The sequence below is a fragment of the Diadema setosum genome, chromosome 5, assembly GCF_964275005.1.
Source record: "Diadema setosum chromosome 5, eeDiaSeto1, whole genome shotgun sequence".
NCBI lineage: Eukaryota > Metazoa > Echinodermata > Echinoidea > Diadematoida > Diadematidae > Diadema > Diadema setosum.
In genome coordinates, this window is record NC_092689.1 from 21,825,739 (window position 1) to 21,845,427 (window position 19,689).

The following is a 19,689-nucleotide window of genomic DNA, read 5'->3' on the forward strand; positions in this document are numbered from 1 at the left end:
TCCAGTTTTTGAAAAAGATGATCCCAGAATATTCACAAATTACCGTCCAATATCTATTTTGCCTTGTTTTTCAAAAATATTAGAAAAAATTGCTTTTACTCGTTTTTATGATTTCCTGCTTCATATGATTTATTATACGATAGTCAGTATGGATTCCGGCAAAATCTGTCTACAAACATGGCAGTTATAGAAATACAAGACAGAATAATTCAAGAAATGAATGATGGTAATGGAGTCTTGGCAATATTCATGGATCTTTCTAAAGCATTTGATTGTCTTTCTCATGAAATTTTACTTCAAAAATTGCAATATTATGGTGTTCGTGGTGTCTGTCTTAAGTGGTTTAGATCTTATTTATGTGGGCGGAAACAATTCACTGTTTATGATTCTTTTCATTCGTCTTTTAGAAATATCAATATCAATGTTTTTTATTTATATAAACGATATTGTCAATTCTTGCCATGAATCTCATTTTATTTTATATGCAGACGACACCTCACTTTTTGCCTCTCATAATGATATCAATGTGTTGATTGAACTTTTAAACAAAAATCTCTATCAAGTACATAAATGGTTTAAGTGCAATATGCTCACTTTGAATATAAGTAAAACACAATGTGTATTTTTTAAACGCGCAGGTGTGCAGTATAATACTGATGATATGATTTTAAAAATTGGTGATATACGTTTGAAATTTTATGAATCTGTAAATTTTTTAGGTGTTGTATTAAACAGTAAGTTGAGTTGGAGCGATCACATTGACTTTGTTTGTACACAAATTTCTCGTTTTATTGGAATTTTGAATCGACTGAAATATGATTTGCCAAGTTACATTTTGTTCGCTCTTTATAATGCTTATATTTTATCTGTTTTATCTTATTGCAATTCTATCTGGGGAAACACGTATTCTTGCCATACTCAAAGACTTTTTTACTACAAAAGAAAGCAATTCGAATTTGTACAAACTCAGATTATAGAGCATCAACATCTTAACTTTTTAAATCATTACACACTCTTAAATTGCAAGATTTGAATAAAATGCAAATATGTTCTTTTATGCAACGTTTCCATGCTAAAACTCTTTCACCTTATTTACAAAATATGTTTTCTGTGAACTCTGATGTACATAATTATTATACAAGATCGTCAAATCATTTTCATCGATAGCGTTTTTTAACCGATAAATCTAAATATTCGTTGCGTCATACTGGTCCCGTTTTATGGAATACGTTAGAATTGAGCAAATTCAATACACAGTTTAATAATATGTTCAAAAGGCAGTACAAGAAGTTATTGATTAGGAAGTATTGATTGGATTATATGTATGGATGTATTGGTCTTTCTTCTATTTGTATTATGGTGTTTAATGTGTTTTTTTTTCTTTTTTTTTCTTTTTTTTTTGTCATGATTAATTTGATTTTTTTTTAAAGTAATTTTCAAATGATTATAACGCGGGGTATGTGCAACATAACAAGCCTATTCTGGCTTTCTACGCTCATACCATTTTCCGATCAACCAAACACGTTAGTATATTGTTAATGATTGAGTTTCTGTTCTCTATGTACCTGTGATATCTGTTTTCCCGATGTGGTTTTTTTTTTTTTATTCTTTTGTCTTTATCATAATCTCGCCTTGTTTTGTTGTCGTTTCCATTGTTTTTAAACTCACTTTTTGTACAATTTGCTCATATTCACATGTATTTTTTGTATATTATATATTGAATCGGAAATAAAGATTGAATTGAATTGAATTGAATTGAAAAAAAAATAAGAGACAGCCGTGTTGCCATCTACAATGACAGATTAAAATGCACTTTACTTCATAAGAAACAGCCGTGTTGCCATCTACAATGACACATATACAATGCACCTTACTTCACTAAGAGTAAGAGACGGCCGTGTTGCCATCTCATTGACAGATAGAAGAACATAAAGAGACCGCCGCGTTGCCACCCTAATAATTATGTCTGACAGAAAAATGCACTGTGAGTATTTAAAGAAAACGACTGGTTCACAGATCTAAGTTTAGTGTGCTGTATACGTACATGTGTGCGTGCGGGTGCGGTGTGTGTGGCGAAGTATACGGAAACTGACTAATGGTTGCATGAACATTCTGTTCTAGCATAATATAATTTGCGACCGTGGTTGAAAGAACATATTGATGAAATCAATTCCTTGGGAATGATACAGTGATATTTTGAATTTTGTAATCGTTTTCATTTCAAGTCGATCCCAATGACGTTGTGTTATAGACGAAGTGATTGCTACAGCTCTATGCTGGTGATCACCGTTCAATCTACCGCGCACCTCCTTAACGGACCAATGAACGGAGGGCAACACGGCTAGCGCTAGCCGACAGTTAGGGAGCTGCCATTTTGGGTTGTGGGCGATGAGATTTTCCGGATCCTGTAAATTTATTGCACAGTAGATGGCAGCAAAATGCGCTCGACGCAATATTCGACGCAGTCAGCCTTGCATCATTCGATTCTAGCCATATCTACACCTATCCAAAAACTTGAAGTTATACTAAGTACGAGCGTAAAAATTCCTTCCCCTAACCACGACAAAACTTCGATGCCGTTCACACCTACATGCAGTTAGCAAAACCTCAAGGTAATGCTAACTACGATAGAAAATAAAGGGCGCCTAGTTCGAAAATACGGTTGCGCGCTATTGTGAGAAAATTGAGCGTCGTGGTTAACAAAACTCCGTTCACATTTGTCGCAGTTTTAACGCTCTGTCGGGGGGGGGGGGATTCCCAAAACCACGATGAAACTACGACAAAACCCTAAGAAATCGTATGGTCTTGTCGTGGTGTCTTCGCCTTAAGGTTTTGTCGTAGTTTTCAAAACTACGTGCGTCTACATCTACACTAACTTGGAGTTTAGTGCCTCGTAGTTTACAAAACTTCAAGTTTTGAAAACCTTAAGGTAAAGGGATCTAGGTGTGAACCTCACTAGTTACGTCACAATTTTCAAGTAATCATGATGCTCAAAACGTTTTAATGTTGTTGATGTTGTTTGATATATGGCGGCTTCACTCGGGAGTGAGTATGTACGCCAAACAAACGTCATAATGCTCAAACTATCTTCTAGTCTGCACTTAAGTTCCCATTCTTCACTTTGTGAATAAAGAAAAAATCTTGACTTTAGAAAATAGTATAAATGATATGATATTATCATAGAAAATATCTAAACAACTAAACACATTGCATTTCAAAAAAATAAAATGTGTTATGGAAAGTAAAATCACTTCTTACATTATACGACAAGATATGACTTAAACGTAGACTGCGATAAATGCCTGGATCAGTGCGTGCGCTCCCATTTCAATGTTGGACGTCTGATTTGTACTCTATGCAAACACTATACAAACACTATAAAATCTCTTTTGTTCACTCATATATTTACTTCGTTAATGGATTGATCTTATGGTCATCACTCTCCTTATCGAGTTTCCTGCTATTCTCATCGCAAGTCATGGACCTGTACCCTTGGTATATTTTGCTTTGCATTATTACGTGACGACATGTTCATGACAAGAGTTCAATAATTCAATTTTCATAACATAATGGTGTCGAGTTAGAACCATGCTTGCAAAAGCATTCAGCGACGGAAGATTATTAAGAAAGGTCAAATGTATTTAGATACAATTAGAATACATGTCGTGCCAAATGTGAGTTCATAATCACGTGATGAATTTGACCCCCCCCCCCCCCGTGCGCTTATATCAAATTTAAGAGGGCCGGCCAGTGCGAAAGGAGACCAAGAGTACCGCATTGTGTATGTGTGTCTCTCTCTGTGTGTGTGTGTGTGTGTGTGTGTGTGACAAGAATCACGGCAGCAATAGAATTATGTCAGGAAGATGAATTCTAAGCTGTTATATTCTTGAAAATTTATAGAATATTTAGTTAGTTATCTGTCCACAAGACGCAAATGAAAGAGGCAAGAAGTAAAATACACTACCAAAGAGCTGGAAAATAACTGATACAGCAACCTCGTCCTTCCGAACCCAATATCTCTGGAAAATCTCTGAAGGTCAAAGACCAAAAATCACTGAAATAATATAGCTTAAAAAGTGCATTTTTTAGCTGTAACATCATTCATGTGCACAGACGGTTAAGGGTCAATACTTGACCTGTGATATTTCATGTACCTGTACTCCATGATGAAACTGCAATTGAAGAGTAATGTGCCTCCGGTTGATGTGTTAACTATATGAGAAATTGGACTCATCTGAGCCGAAGGCACACTGCTGTCGAATTATTTTAGTCCATGTGCTCCAGAATGCTAAACACTGTATGTTTGTTTGTTTGTTTGTTCATTTTTCCCATCTGAGAAGATGGCTGGATAGCCCATATTCAGCTATGCTAAGCTGGTCTTCCATGGGGTCCACTTGGATGTGAGGCTAGATCACTTCACCGGGTTAAACACCCTGACGAATGAACGAATGAATGAAGCGGGATCTTCTACGTGCATGAGATGTGACTCTCTCACACACGGGACCTCCATTTTATGTCCTATCCGAGGGACAGAGTGTTTTACCTCTTGCTACAGGGGACGGTATGATTACACACATTGCTCAGTCCAGACTCGGATCTTGCTGCAGTTCTAAAAAGAAAAAATGTTCTAAAGTGAATGTTTTCCAATACCCACAACAAAGTATACTCATGTTTATTGTAGTAAGGCTGGGCAACTTTGTTTCATTATTAATTGTATTTTGTTTTTAATTTATTCCCAGTGGAGTGTTTAAGCCAGGAATGAACGCAATTCTAGGTCCTACGGGAAGTGGCAAAACATCGTAAGTAGAAGAGATATAACCTTTTTTTTATAATCCATCCTCTTCGATTGTACAAACACGGATTGACACTGATGAATGCAGTCAAGATATCAACCAAACACTATAGCGCAATTCGGCATTATTAATACATCCTTGGTATCACTTTTTTTCTATTCTATAAATTGTTTTGACTTACAACAAACAATTTATTATACATAGAGTCTGGTTGGTAATAACATTCCCATATCCACCCTCTCACGTTTGATTATGCTCTGTGTGTCAACAATTCAAAAATGAATACTAAGCATTCTCGTCAAATGAATGTTTCAAGCTTATCTTAGACGGTACATCGGGTAATCGAAGTTGATACTGATATATCATGTATCCGTCTGTTTTCTTTTCCTTTCTTTTGTCAAATCTGCTGTTCTTTCTCATCATACTTATTATAAACTCCATTATTAGACCTCCTACTAATCTTCATGTGATCAGTGTGTGTTCATTTGATATCCAATTCTACCATGCGGGCACGATGACGCAATGAATAAATTATGTCCCAAGTTCATGTTAAACGAACTTTCTGGTCCATTTTAAACTACTATCCACCAGGCTGCTGGACATACTTGCGGCTCGGAAGGACCCTACAGGGCTGACTGGGACAGTGCTCATAGATGGCTCTCTACAACCCAAGAATTTTAGATGCATCTCGGGATACGTTGTGCAAGTGAGTTACCCTACGGTTGTAGCTTGATTAGCCATCTTATTTCAAGAGCATTTTTTTTTTTTTTGCAGTAGAGATGGTTTGCTTAACCTACTGATATATCAATTCTATTATATAAGAAGTGGGAAATGGATCTGGTCTGATATGAGGTGTGGCAAACTGGGTCTGGTGTAGTAACAGATGTGGTACTAATAAAATGGTACATATAGTTCCTTCAGTGGTTGGGGGAACGTAAAGAAGAGCGTCAAATGTAATCGTAATTGATTGCCTGCAAACGGAATTATGTTCTCATTGGTCGGTTGAAGTAGGAGATGTATGATGAGCAATTGTCTTTTCTTGCATGCAAAGATCCAAATGAAAAGGGTACCAAAAATGCTGGGAGGATAACTCTACCAAGACATAATATGAAACCCGTAATTAAGTCTTTATACTTCAAATATTACAAAGACAACTTTAAAATGACGGGAATTTTTTTCTGACTAACTGTGTATAGTCCTTTTATGTCCGATTTTTTACATTTTTCCTTCCTTCTCTAACCTTGCCCAAAATTGACCTCCAGAAGTACCCACATGTCGTATCAGACCAGACCAGTACCCAACATCCCATACGGGAACCAGTACCCAATATTATCACATATCAGATTGGAACCAGTACCCAACAAAAATTAATGATAGTATCAGAAATGCAAGAATTATCTACATTTAGCATTATTAAAATATGATTGTTTCATAAATATGTGGTGTCATGGAAAATCATCTTTATGTCTCAAATCAAGATTTGATATGTTAGGCTCAATGAACCTAGTCACAGTAAGTAGTATTTACAGATATTATTTCTGCCAATTTTCTCATAATTGTTTGTAACCATTTCATTGGTTTGAATGAAAGATTTTATTTTCTAGTGTTTTTCTTCTAACTTCCCAGTCAAAGTACGTGGAATTTGTGGCACTTTCTCGTATCTGCCAGTCATGTAATTATATTATCGCAACGTTTTATAAAATGAGCCATTCTTTTAATGTTTTTCCTTTTGTCAGGCCACCAAATTTCATTGTCTTGCCACGAAAAAAAAAAAAAACTGTCAAATTATTAGGTTTAATGCTTTTGGTGCCCCGGACGAGCCACAAAAAAACACCAACAAAAAAAAAATGAACAATTAAACAAAAACTTGATATACCCATAAATGTATGTATAATTATATTTAGTATGTACAATTTCGAGCTTTCAAGATCAATATGATAATGACATTGATAGGATGATGTTGTCATGGGAACGCTGACCATACGCGAGAATCTTGAGTTCTCAGCAGCTCTTCGACTACCCAAAGAGATCAAGAAGGCGGAGCGGGAGGAGCGAGTGGAAGATGCGCTACGAGAGTTAGGTCTGTCTCATGTTGCCGACAGCAAGGTATGTGGCGATACAGTGCTTGGAAGAAGGTAAAACGTCACCAGTCACAGGGGAATTACAATAGCAGAAATTGACGAGAAAAGCAGTCAGACATATTTTAAAAAAGTGCTCTGCCTCATACTATTGGAGATAATAATAACATGTCCTAAATCTGTGATTACCAGCACATAGTAAAAAAGAAAAGTGAGTACTTATAATGTGCCAGCTTTCTCTGGAAAGACGGTGAAGTCGCAGCGAAAAAAAAGATAAAATAATAACAGTAATTATGTATACATATATATATATATATATATATATATATATATATATATATATATATATATATATACATATCCCAAGCTTAAGAAATTGATGACAATAACCGGTCTAGGACAACTACCCCCCGGAAGACCACCCTCGGGATCACTACAATCCGGATAATAACCCTCAGGACAATTCCCCCTAGGGCAACTTATACCCCCTGACAACTACCCTCCTAGGGCAATCATCCCCCAGGGCAACCCCCCCCCCCATAAACACCCCCTGGATAACTACCCCCTGGATTATTACCCCCACCCCCGATAACTACCACCAGATAACTATACCCCCCCCCATAACTACCACGAAGAAAATTACCCCCAGGACAATTCCCCTAGGTCATACTGATGCTTTATTTTATGAAAAGAACATCTTAAAAAGATTAACGATTTACATCGTTTGTATTTAGGATGATTTATGCACATTTTCCCCCTTCTATATTTGACTCTGTGTTCATCAAAACAAAACTGTCCATTCGTATCCTACCCAGCAATCCAGTGAATATCATTTGCCCTTAACCAGAATTGTTTTCGATAATTCTGTATTTTCTTTTTCTGGTCCGAAATTTTGGAATTCTCTTGATAGTACTAGTAGTATAAAAGAAGCCTTAAGTTTGAATGCTGTAACGCTTAAATTACGCTTACATTTCAAAATGAGTTATATTTTTTGTAAGCTTGAATTTCTAGTCCCATTTTTTTCTTACCACAATCGTCTATCGTTCACTACAACTCCACTTTACACTCCTTAATTTTTAGGAGCTTATATCTCATACCTCACGTGTCCTGGTTATGACCCATCATCTTCCTCTTCCCTCTCCCTTTTCTCTGTCCACTGTGAAGGTAGTCTCTTCCTGTCATTCATTCCTCCCTTACCTTTCCTCTTTCCCTCATTACAAGAGAGCCGTCTCATGTGTGTTAATGTGTCTGTCTGTGTGTACTTCGTCTCTGTCTTACTTTGCTTTCTTTGCCTCGTTTTAACAGTTTTGTTAACTACAGATGTTGGTGTTTTTTTTTTTTATGAGGGGACTACAAACTACAAACTCTGCTTTCTAGCAGTCCCCTCCATTTCCAACCATTTTTTTTTTCTGTATCGTCTTGAAATAAATATAAAATCATATTATACATTATGGTTCATTGTTAGTGTGTTGTTGTTTTTCATTGCATTGTTGTATCATTAGTATAATTATGTGTGTTCAAATGTTGTAATTGTATGTGTTGGAAATGAAATAAACAAAACTGAACTGAAGTGAACTATTGCTATTCCCCCAGTACAATTACCCCAGGATAACAAACCTCTAAGGCAATTATCCTCAAGGCCATTTTCCCCAGGACAATAATTCCCCGTAGGACAACCCCCCCCCCCTCCCTTCGACAACTACTCAGGTCAAGTTCTTCTAGGAAAAAAGATGCTCGATCGCGAAGAAAGTAATATCGACGTAAGGTATGGTCCAGACATTGACAACGTCAAATAGCATAGGATTACATGTAAACATGCTATGACGCGAGCAACTCAGGACCATCTGCAAATAATGTACGAAAACGAACAAACAATAACAAAAACTATACCGCCATAATTGAACCCCCCCCCCCTCCATTTCCTGAATCATTCCTGAAACGATGATGATTCTGATACATCTATGGGCATACCCAGGGATGATCAGGGGCGTCGAATCTGTCTGGGGGGGGGGGGGGCAAAGGGGAATTTCCCCGCCCCTGCGGAAATGTTGGGGGCAGACAAATCATTTGTCCCCAAGCAACTCCCGATGTGAGGACAAATCTCGAACTTTCTTTGTGGAAAATTGTCCAACTATACCGCCAGAACTATGCACCGGATCGTTGAATTGCAATCCTAAATATGCAAAAGCTCCGCTACTGGGTCCCTTTCGATAGACTTTGTACACCTTTGAGATTGACGTATTTCCTTATAAAATCAAAGAGTGTGCAGCACATCTTTCATTTACAAACGCTCCCGCATATGCATAGGCGTCGATGGAGGGGGAAGGGGATGGTTCCCCCATAAAAGTATTGGGGACAAACATATCATTTTGCTCCTCCTCGTAACTCCCGAGATGTGGAAATGTTTTTACTTTTTTGATAGAAAACTGGCTAAATATTTCACCCAAAGATGGCTAAATTTCAATTCTGAAAATACAAACTCTCCCTCGCGTAAGAGGGGGATAGACCTAACCCCTTCCATACCCTCCCCGTTCTGTCCTTTTTAATACACTTTAGATTGACAGATTTTAAAACTAAAGTGTGCACCAGGTCTGTTACTTCAGTCTCACCGTGGGAGGGGGAACATCCCCCTACACCCTCCCCCTCCACCCCCACCCCCCCCCCTCCCTCGCTCGCTCCGCTCTCTCGGGTTCGGTCCCGTTCATGATATTAAGTGTAAGAATAATCATACAAGAAGTTCATTCAAATGATACCATTTTATAGCCAAATGGGAGGGGGACACCCTCCTACCACCCCCGACCCTCGGTCGCGTTTATGATATTCAGTGTAAGAATTAATACAAGAAGTTTATTTAAATGATACCATTTTATAGGCAAAATTATTGTTCAATGATAATCTACATAAAATGTGACCGTGCACCACAAAACAAACAAAAAGTCGCACCCCTTGATTTTAAGTGAGGACTCAAAAGGTGAAATGGTTCAACCAAGTCAATCTTGAGTTTTTTCATATTTTCTGAAAGAGCTATCCGTCTTCTACATTATTTTTCAGTTTGGTATCATAACATGAATGGGCAAGTGTGTTTTTAGCAGTTTTTCTACAACCCTTTTGGGGGAAGAGTAGAATGATCAGGTTTGTCTTGGAGGCCGCTTTTCATGTCTTGAAATCCTTTGCAGACTCTTCAATTCCAAGTCTAATAACTTTTGAAAGGATAAAGCTACTGCTTTGAAAGTTAGCATTAATCATGGGCAGAATATGCTAATAGAACATACTTAATTTCAGCTTAATCTGGTAATCCCTTCATTGTTGTTGCTCCACTTGTTTACATCCTTTGTTTTGTCCCTTTCAGCACACAGCTAGCACGGCTTGGTAAAGATTAAGCGCTTGAATAGACCCTGTACTTCAGAGCCTCTTTTCTCAGTTCACACTTTTCCAGAGTGTTTGCTTTCTTTCCATTATTTAGGTAGGTTAGGGGAGTCCATTTGAATTGAGTTATACATCATTTTAAAGCTTAGAGTCTGCTCTTTCAGAATCTGCCCTTAACTGAAAATCCATGTCTGGCGACTTTTTGTTTGTTTTGTGGTGCAGGGTCACAAATGTACGGCTACCTTAAACATGTGGGACTGTTTCAAGTCGATAAAACACGCAAAAAAAAATGCATCAAATTACACCATTTACAACATCAATATGCAAAAAGTTCTCACTGTGGGAGGGGGAAACCCCTCTCCCACACCCTCGCATCTAACCGCTCCCCCTATCCTGGCTACGCCGGTGATAGGCCCCACTATTTAGTAGGCCTTCACAGTGATGTCGCACAGGCGGAGCAAGAGCTGAAATACCACGATGTAGTCATTTAAATATCTATGAATATTTCTTTTTCTTACTTGTTTTTTGATAGGACTAAAATCCCAAATTTCACCAAAAGTGTGAACCAGATCTTTTGAATTTCAGGTCTGAAAATGCAAAATATTCCTCGTGTGGGAGGGGGATACCCCCCTCCCACACCCTCCCCCCGCTAGGTTGCTCCGCTTCCTCGCACAGATATTCCAACTCCAGGTCACCATCATTAAAACGGAACGATGCCCCTGAGATGATTGCTTTATTGACTTAAATCAAGAAAATTGAAGAATACAATTAATAGCTACAGGAAAATATATATAACGTTATTACATACAAAGAAATGGATATCCATATTATCATTCTATTGAATTTATTTGGGCATTATTCAGGGCTGCGCTTCGTTTTTGAAAGGGGGGTGTCAAAATCGCCTATCAGTCAAGAAGAAAGAACATCAAAAGACAAGAGAAACAACAACAAAAATGTCTTCATACTTTTAAGGTCTGATTTTCCGCCGAAAGTCGGCTGACAAGCAAAAAAACAAACAAACAAACTAACAAAAACAAGAACAAAAAGTCTTCATATTTTTGCTGCCACTTCCCTCCCACTCCCAAAAGAGTGGGACATTCGATCCCTGTAAAGTGTTTGTGTGCAATGTGTGTGTGTGTGTGTGTGTTATTGCATATAATGGAAGAATGTGTGATGAGGTGGTTTATATGCATTATGAGAATTTTGTTTGAGTGTTTGTTGGCGCTTGTTTATAAATACGCATATATTTGGAGTGTGTATATGGCAGTACGTTTGTGATAAAATCAACTAACGATTGAGAAATCATATATGGCGTGTCGAAATTATTCGCTCATGCATAAAGCATGGCAAAGTTATTCTGGGACAAAGAATAGTGATATGGAAGTTGAAGTTAAGACTGATGGAAGAAAACGAATGCAGTGAAAAAAGTGAACAAAGACAGATAACATTTAGGGAGGGTACTTCCCTCGTATGCCTTTTCTCTCCGTCTCTCTCTCCTAGCCCGCTTCACCACTGAAATTGACACACCCATACTATTTTGAAATCAACGCCGCTGTGAACTCAAAACTCGTGCTCATACACGTTGAAGGCATTTTCATTGCCACAGTAGACTTTTGCTCCTGCTTGCTGCTGAAGATTTATGTGGTAAGACTTATCTTTTCAGTTTGATTAATATTTAATTGGAATGCTCGTTTAGGGTCTGCACCTACAAATCATGCACAACACATACCATGGAGCCCCCCCACACACACACACATACGCATAACTTACCAGTCATACCCACCCACCCAAGCATAACACCGGAGCAACCACCCCAACCACACAATTCATAGTGCATGGTTGACGACAATTTGTGCAGCTACGTTTCATTTTGCCAGCGCAAATTGTCGAAATTGTCGAGGTCAAAAATTGGAAACTGCGCAAGCAGCACAAACTGTCGCCCAGAGCTGGGGGCGACAATTTGTGTCGTAACTAGGGCTTTGTATTCTGATATGGTGTTATAAACCAATAGAAAAAATTACAAATACAACCGGATGGTCGTGTTCCCGGGGGGGGGGGGGAATTTGCCTCGAGAGTAATTGTCCTGGGAGGGTAGTTGTCCAGTGGGTAGTTATCCGGGGGTACTAATGGAGGAGGGGTAGCTGGGAGGTAGTTATCCGAGTGGTAGTTATCCGGAGATAGTTATCCGGGTGGTAGTTATCCGGATGGTAATTATCCGGGGGTAGTTATCCAGGGGGTAGTTACCCGAGGGTAGTTATCGGGGGCGGGGGAGGGGGGTAGCTGTCCTAGTGGGAATTGCCCTGGGGGTAGTTGCCCTAGGAGGGTGTTGTCCGGGGGGTAGTTGTCCTGGGGAGTAATTGCCCTGGAGGGTAATTGCCCTATGAGGGTAGTTGTCCGGAGGGTAGTTGCCCTGGGGAGGAATAGCCCTGGGGGTAATTATCCGGATGGTAGTTATCCAAAGGATAGTTGCCCAGGGGTAACTGCCCGGATACTGACAATAACAGCCAGTATTTTTGAATAGATTAAAGTGTACTAGAATCAAAATCATTTTAGATTATCTAGGATTTCCTCAACATCCATCATTTCCTAGCCATTGACATTTTTCTACAGGTAGGTACTGAGTTCATCCGTGGCGTGTCAGGAGGAGAGAGGAAGAGGACTAATGTTGGGATGGAACTCATCATCAAACCCAGCGTGCTCTTCCTCGACGAACCTACCACGGGACTTGATTCCAGCACGGCTTACTCTGTCATGCATCTTTTGGCATCGTGAGCATATGTTATTAATGTAACGAGTGTTTTTTGTAGTCTTATGGCTGTAGCATTAGATATGACACAGACACCCGTAGGCGACTCCTCCTACTCCCATACCGTTATCCTTTTGTCACCTCCAGCATAAACTTTTAGTACACAGTAAAGAAGCACAGACACAGCGGATCAAGATGTGACAGATATCACAATTTGCTATTTGCATCGTCCCGTTATATTCATTTTTCGTACTTTCTTAATTAAGCTTTTTACAACTGTTCCACCACCGAAGTCTGTATCAGATTGTGGAATCTTATTTCTAAGAGTGCAAACGCTCCCTCGTTAGGAAGGGGGACAAACCCTCCCACCTTTATTCCACCTCTATAAACTTCATACTTTTGTACACAGTTAAGATGCTCATGGGATCAAGAAGTGACAAATACCGTGATTTAGCCATTGGTATTAACATTTCTTACTTTATAGGCCTAATTAAAACTTTGGCAGATATATAACAAAAGAGTGCATCACATTGTTGAATTTTGATTCAAAAAATGCAAAAACTCACTCGGATGAGAGGTGGCCACCCCATCCGACACTTCCCAACCCCCTTCGGTCCATCTCCATGAACTTTGATAATACACAATAAGACGCACACGCCAATGAGGTTACAGATACACGTACTACGATTTAGCCATTCATTTTGTCCCTGACGATTAGTTTTCGATCGCTCTTCGTCCAGCGTCCGTCGTCCGTCGTGCGTCGTGCGTCTTGCGTTGTTGCGTAAACTTTTTACATTTTCATCTTTTTCCTGAGAGCCCATGACAGATTCTCGCCAAACTTGGCAGGTAGCATCCTTAGGGGGATAGGATCTCACATTGTTCAAATGGGCACCATGCCCCACGTGTGGGGTCCCCAGGGGGCCCAAACCCCCCCCCCCCCAAAATTAAGGAATCTTTAAAAATCTTCTTCTCTAGACCCAGAAATGATAGAGCTAAGGTAATACTATGAGTTAGTACATTGATGACTGTAGTTTCAAGTTTGTTCATGGCGGAATCAGAGGTGCCCCCCCCCCCCCTTGGGACACGGGGGAGGGGAGTGGGGAGGGGTCCTAATGGGGACTAAATTGTGCATTTTCATGATCTTCTTGAGAACCCCATGACCGATTTTCACCAAATTTGGCAGGCAGCATCCCTAGGGAGATAGGATCTCAATTTGTTCAAATGTGACCCTGCATCACAAAGCCAACAAAAGTCGCCAGACCTGGGATATTCAGTTAAGGGCAGATTCTGAAAGAGCAGACTATAAGCTTTAAAATGATGTATAACTCAATTCAAATGGACTCCCCTAACCTATCTGAATGCTGGAAAGAAAGCACACACTCTGGATAAGTGTGAACTGGGAAAAGAGGCTCTGGAGTACAGTGTCTATTCAAGCGCTCAATCTTTACCAAGCCGTGCTAGCTGCGCGATGAAAGGGACAAAACACAGGGTGTAAACCACCGGAGCAGCAACAATGAATGGATTATCAGACTAAGCTGAAATCAAGCATGCTCTATCAACACATTCAGTCCGTAATTAGTGCAAACTTTCAAAGCGGTAGGCTTATCCTGTCAAAAGTTATTAGACTTGACAGTGAAGTATATGCAAAGGATTTCAAGAAATGAAAAGGGGCCACTGAGACATAGCTGATCGTTCTACTATCCCCCCCCCCAAAAAAAGGGTTGTAGAAAAACTGCTCAAAACACACTTTCCCATTCATGTTATGACCCCAACCTTAAGAATAACGTAGGATAGTTCTTTCAGAAAATATGAAAAACTCAAGATTGACTCGGTTGACCCATTTCACCTTTTTTGAGTCCTCATGTAAAATCAAGGGGTGCGACTTTTTGTTCGTTTTGTGATGCACGGTCACGAATAGGCACCATACCCCCATCTGGGTCCCCCAGGGGACCCAAATCTCCCAAAATTAAGGAATCTTTGAAAATCTTCTTCTCTTGAACCAGAATTGATAGAGCTGAGTTAATACTAAGAGTTGGTACATTGATGACTGTAGTTTCAAGTTTCACTTTCCCTGCAGATCCAGGGCTGCCCCCCCCCCCCTCCTTGGAGTCGGGGCAGAGGGAGAGATCCAAAAGCAGGCCTAAATTGTACATTTTCATCTTCTTGCTGACAACAAAATATGGACTTTCACCAAACTTGGCAAGTAGCATTCTTAGGGGTACGATCTCAAAGTGTTTGAATGGGCACCATGCTTTCCTTAGGGCCCCAGGGGGTCCAAACGTCCTAAAGTAAGGAATATTCAATAATATTCGTCTCTAGAATCAGAAGCGAAAGAGCTTTAAGTCTTTTTGTTTTTCTAATCTGCATAGTCCAAACTTCTATAAAGTACAATGCACTTGGCAGTATTTTACCAGTGTGATGGAATATGCAAATGGACACCATGCCCCCAGGTCTCAAAGCCGCCCCAAGTTTCGAATGTTCTCAGGTAAAATTTTGCAAGAATGCATGGAAGGTGAACTTTCGATACTCAGGCGAGCGTGAGACCCCCAGCTCTCTTGTTCGTAGTTTGTTTTGACATTTTGCAAAGTGTGCACGCACCAGCAGGTTGTTGAATTTTATAGTACTCCAATCACTCTGTCGCTGCGCTCTCTTGCTTGCGCGCTCTTTCGGCTGCTATTTTTCCGCTCAAAGGTATGATTATTTCGCCTTCGGTATTATCGCCCCCCCCCCCATTGTTACATGAAATCGCTGCCAACACCTTTCGCCTGTACTATGCCTCCTAGGAATAGCAGCAGTATGAGCAGTAAAAATAAAAGGCTTAATATTTGAAGTAGAATAAGTATTAGAGGTAGGTGTAACAATTGTTCTGATATAGAAGTTGTAGACTGCGCAGACATTGATAAAAGTCGGAAATGAAGATTCAGACAGTTTTGATCGTTCTAAACCAAATACCTACGGCACTGATTTATAAATATAACAATGGTAGAAATAAGATAGGAAATATAAATTTGTCAAGTAACAATATGTATACCAATGTCACTACTATTACCGCTGCTGCCACTATCACCTCACTTATATTACTACAAAATAAAACTACAACAACAGCTACTACCATTGCTCCTGACGTGGTGTTCGTCAGGAGAGACCGACACCCACGAGTCATACAGCCCACCAGTTACACAGCTCACGAGTCATACAGCCCATGAGTTCGACATTAAGTAAACAAACAAGGCTAACGATGCCGACATATTAAGCCCTGTGTTCTAATATCGAACTCGAGGGCTATTTTTACCTAGTGTGGGACTCATGGCTATATGACTCATGGACCTTTTTTAAATGTCGAACTCGTGGACTGTATGACGCGTGGATGTCGACCTCATAGGATGACCCTGCTGCTACTTCTTCAATTTTTAACTAAAAAAAAACAGGCATTATTAAGCTTAATGCAGATTTTTGATTATCACAAGTTGCTAATGCCGTTAACTTTTATCGCCGAGAGTGATATTTTCCAATGTCTGTAAGTAAATGACAGATGTTCTGCCGTCATCAAATCATTGTCGGTTGTGCTCTTTCTTCTACACTTAATAGCTCTATGTGCAGGTTTCCAGGTAAGTATCAGTATAATCAACGCTTTTCACGCGTGATCAAGATTCATTCAAGACGAATGAATAGCGACAGCAATGTTAAATATGATAGAACATTTTTTTTTTTGTTGCAGAAATCCTAGTCCAGATTTTTTTTCCCTTTTGACACCCTTTCAGGTTGTCAAAGCGTGGGCGAACAGTTATCTTCTCCATACATCAGCCTCGATACTCCATCTTCCGACTGTTCGACCAGATGCACCTATTGGGCGGCGGAGAAACCATCTTTCATGGCAGGGCCCAAGAGGCTCTCGATTACTTCTCGTCAATCGGTGAGCAGTTTGTACGCCTTCGCAGTATAATGTACTGTCCATTGCTAATCTGCCCTTTACTTTCAATCCTTGAACCAGCATAGTGAAACCCCCCTCCCCCTCCCTTAAGGACAATTTGAAGTGACGTTTATTGAATAGCTCTGATCAGAATCTGCTTGTATTTTTTCTTGGTGATGGGTATGGCCTCCGCAGAGCCGTTTCCATGGCAATGCCTAATAGAAAATGATATAATTTCGTATATCCGCATATAACATTTCATAGAGACATTTGAATCTCATATATTTAGCACCAAAACAGAGCATATAAAATTTCCTACACGATGATACCACATTATTTATGTTTCTTAAAGGTTTAAGATTATTTTTTGGGTAAAGTGTTATTTCTTTTACTTTTTTTAATAAGATTAACACAATTCTTAAAACATCTTTAATTCAAGAAAGTAAAGGAAATGTACTGAAACTTTTCCCCAAAAAAATGCATTTATGTACTTTAACAGTGTCTGAAAAATCTTTGTGATTGTAACTTCAGTCATGAAATTATGGTCCTCTAAATATGACAAGAACAATTGCAACGTACTGAATAATTGCAAAATATGAAAAGCGCCCTCTGGTCTGGAGTTCTGAACAATGCCTAGCCTCTGGTTGGTCAGAATTTTTTTCAGAAGCTTTTGCTTAAGAAAATCACCTTCAAAACACTACCTTCTCCAGTTGAGGTAAGTATTTTGTGTGACTTTAGCACTTTTCCACCATATATCACTATATTTGTGAATTTATTCAGGCCCGGCGATACGGTGCAATTAACTCCGCGAAAAGGGGCGTAAGCTTTTGAATTCGTAATGGTCATCGAAGCACTGTGCGGAGCGATGGACAAAAAAAAAATCTCCAAAGTTCTCTTCTTCGTATCTCCCTTAGGCGCTCTGGCAGATTACATTGTGCGGAGAACCCGCGGCGTGGCCGTTCATCGGCGCTTTGAGCGGTCTTTTGAAAAGCCGGCAATGCGCCGGGGTACTCAAGCGTGTTTTCACTTTGGCCCGATCTACGGCGTTTCTTTCAAAACGCCGCGTGGATCCTTTCTAATCCTTGAATGAGTAAAAAACTCCAAGTTGTCAAAAGTGTGACAAACCACATTTTTAGCACAACGCCCTCTCGTGGCGGCGTTTGTGACTAGCATAGTATTACGTAACGTTTTCAAACCTTGTAGGGGGCGCAAAGCAGATACTATCAAAAGGTTGTTACCTGACTCATGGAGCTGATTTTATCTCCCTAAGTTCACAAAATAGATGCAGCTTCAAATGTTGAGAAAAACAGGACTAAGTCATTATAGTTTCTACGTCATCTTGCTTTGTTTTAATAAGCTATGATTTATATGTTTTTGGAGTTCTATAATTCGATTGTTGTTAGGTATGTTTTTTATCTTTATTCCTATCAACGCATGCAGTGCACACTGCCAGCGACGCTTTGAATGATATAAAAGCGGACACTTTTGTCATCTTGTGTTTGTGTGTATGTGTGTTTGTTTTCCTTTCTTTTGTCTTGTTTTGTTTTGTTTTGTTTTTTCTTTTTTTTTGGGGGGGGGGGTTCAATCAGTGAATTATGTAGGCCTATACAAAAGCACCCGTAACCAGTTGTGAAATCATGGCATGTTGAAAACGCTACAAAACCATGGGTTGTGGGTTGCATGAGGATGGACAAGAGTACCATTATTGTCTCTCATAACAATTTATCTGAATTCTAGATGTCTTTCTGTCTGTTTAAGTCTGTCAGTACTTTAAAAACTTGCAAACTCCAAATATCATAATGACAATATTATTTTTGTGATTCTCTTTTCAAAAGCAAATTCGATCATAAATAAATATGCTAACAGGCAATGTTAGCAGATAATTTCACGTCCACACCAATTCAACTAAAATTCGATTTAGTCTGACGCGGCAGTTCACAATCTCAGATCGCCATCACCAAGGCATGTACGGCCACGAAGTAGGTTTTTATAGTATCTGTTCACCACTTATTTCCTGTAATATCTACATCGTCTACATAAATCGTAGGCAGGAACCATAAGTTTCATATACGAAAGGGCGAAAGGTATTTGATTGCTGATATATTAAAAAAGAAATAACAGAAACAAATATACATGCAGTGGATGTGATGGATACAGACACTTATTTCACCTTGTAGTGAAACATTACACACCATTTCATAAAATAGCATGTCTCGAGGAGGTCATGCATGTGTGGTATCTTGTGAAATGACTCAACTCTCTATTCAGCTCACCAGCCGATGTCTATTGCTTGACGTTTATGGATCGCTGAAGTGCATGTCATGTATAGGGCTATGATATAGGGACTGCAGCCAAGAGATAGTGATCGAGGAGGCTGCAGCGAAACGATTGAAAAAGCTGCGACCAAAGAGTCCAAAGGGCCGCGGTAAAATAATCAAAAGGACTGCAACCAATTAGTGAATGAAAGGGGCCACAACCAAAGCCACCAAAGGGCCGCGGAAAGGGTGAAATAGGAGAAAGAATACAAAACAAACCCTGTTTCTAAAGGTCGCCAATAGACTGCGCATATACAAATCGGCATACAAAGAAGGTGCTACACGTTCAATAGATCTGAGAAGTAGACGTCTCTCCAGAGCGCCCTAAACCTGTTTTGTCCCGAGAAGATTAACTCTTCCGCGATGGGTACCGTGAATCGATCATTACCCATTATCTTTCCCGGCCAACACGTAATAGTTGTGATAGCTCACGCAACGGATGCTCATACTGCGTGAGTGGACAGCGATTTGTCGCATTTTC

The 19,689-nt window shown here is 39.6% G+C and overlaps 1 protein-coding gene across 1 annotated transcript in view; it reads left to right on the plus strand.

Annotated features, from left to right (window-relative positions):
• Positions 1-19,689, plus strand: part of LOC140228782 (broad substrate specificity ATP-binding cassette transporter ABCG2-like) — a 138,652-nt gene that overhangs the window by 37,711 nt on the left and 81,252 nt on the right. The window contains exons 3-7 of the mRNA XM_072309058.1: positions 4,740-4,799; positions 5,385-5,499; positions 6,747-6,899; positions 12,848-13,005; positions 16,745-16,896. Of these exons, the coding sequence (XP_072165159.1) occupies positions 4,740-4,799; positions 5,385-5,499; positions 6,747-6,899; positions 12,848-13,005; positions 16,745-16,896 (638 nt within the window). The remainder of the gene's footprint in view (positions 1-4,739; positions 4,800-5,384; positions 5,500-6,746; positions 6,900-12,847; positions 13,006-16,744; positions 16,897-19,689) is intronic.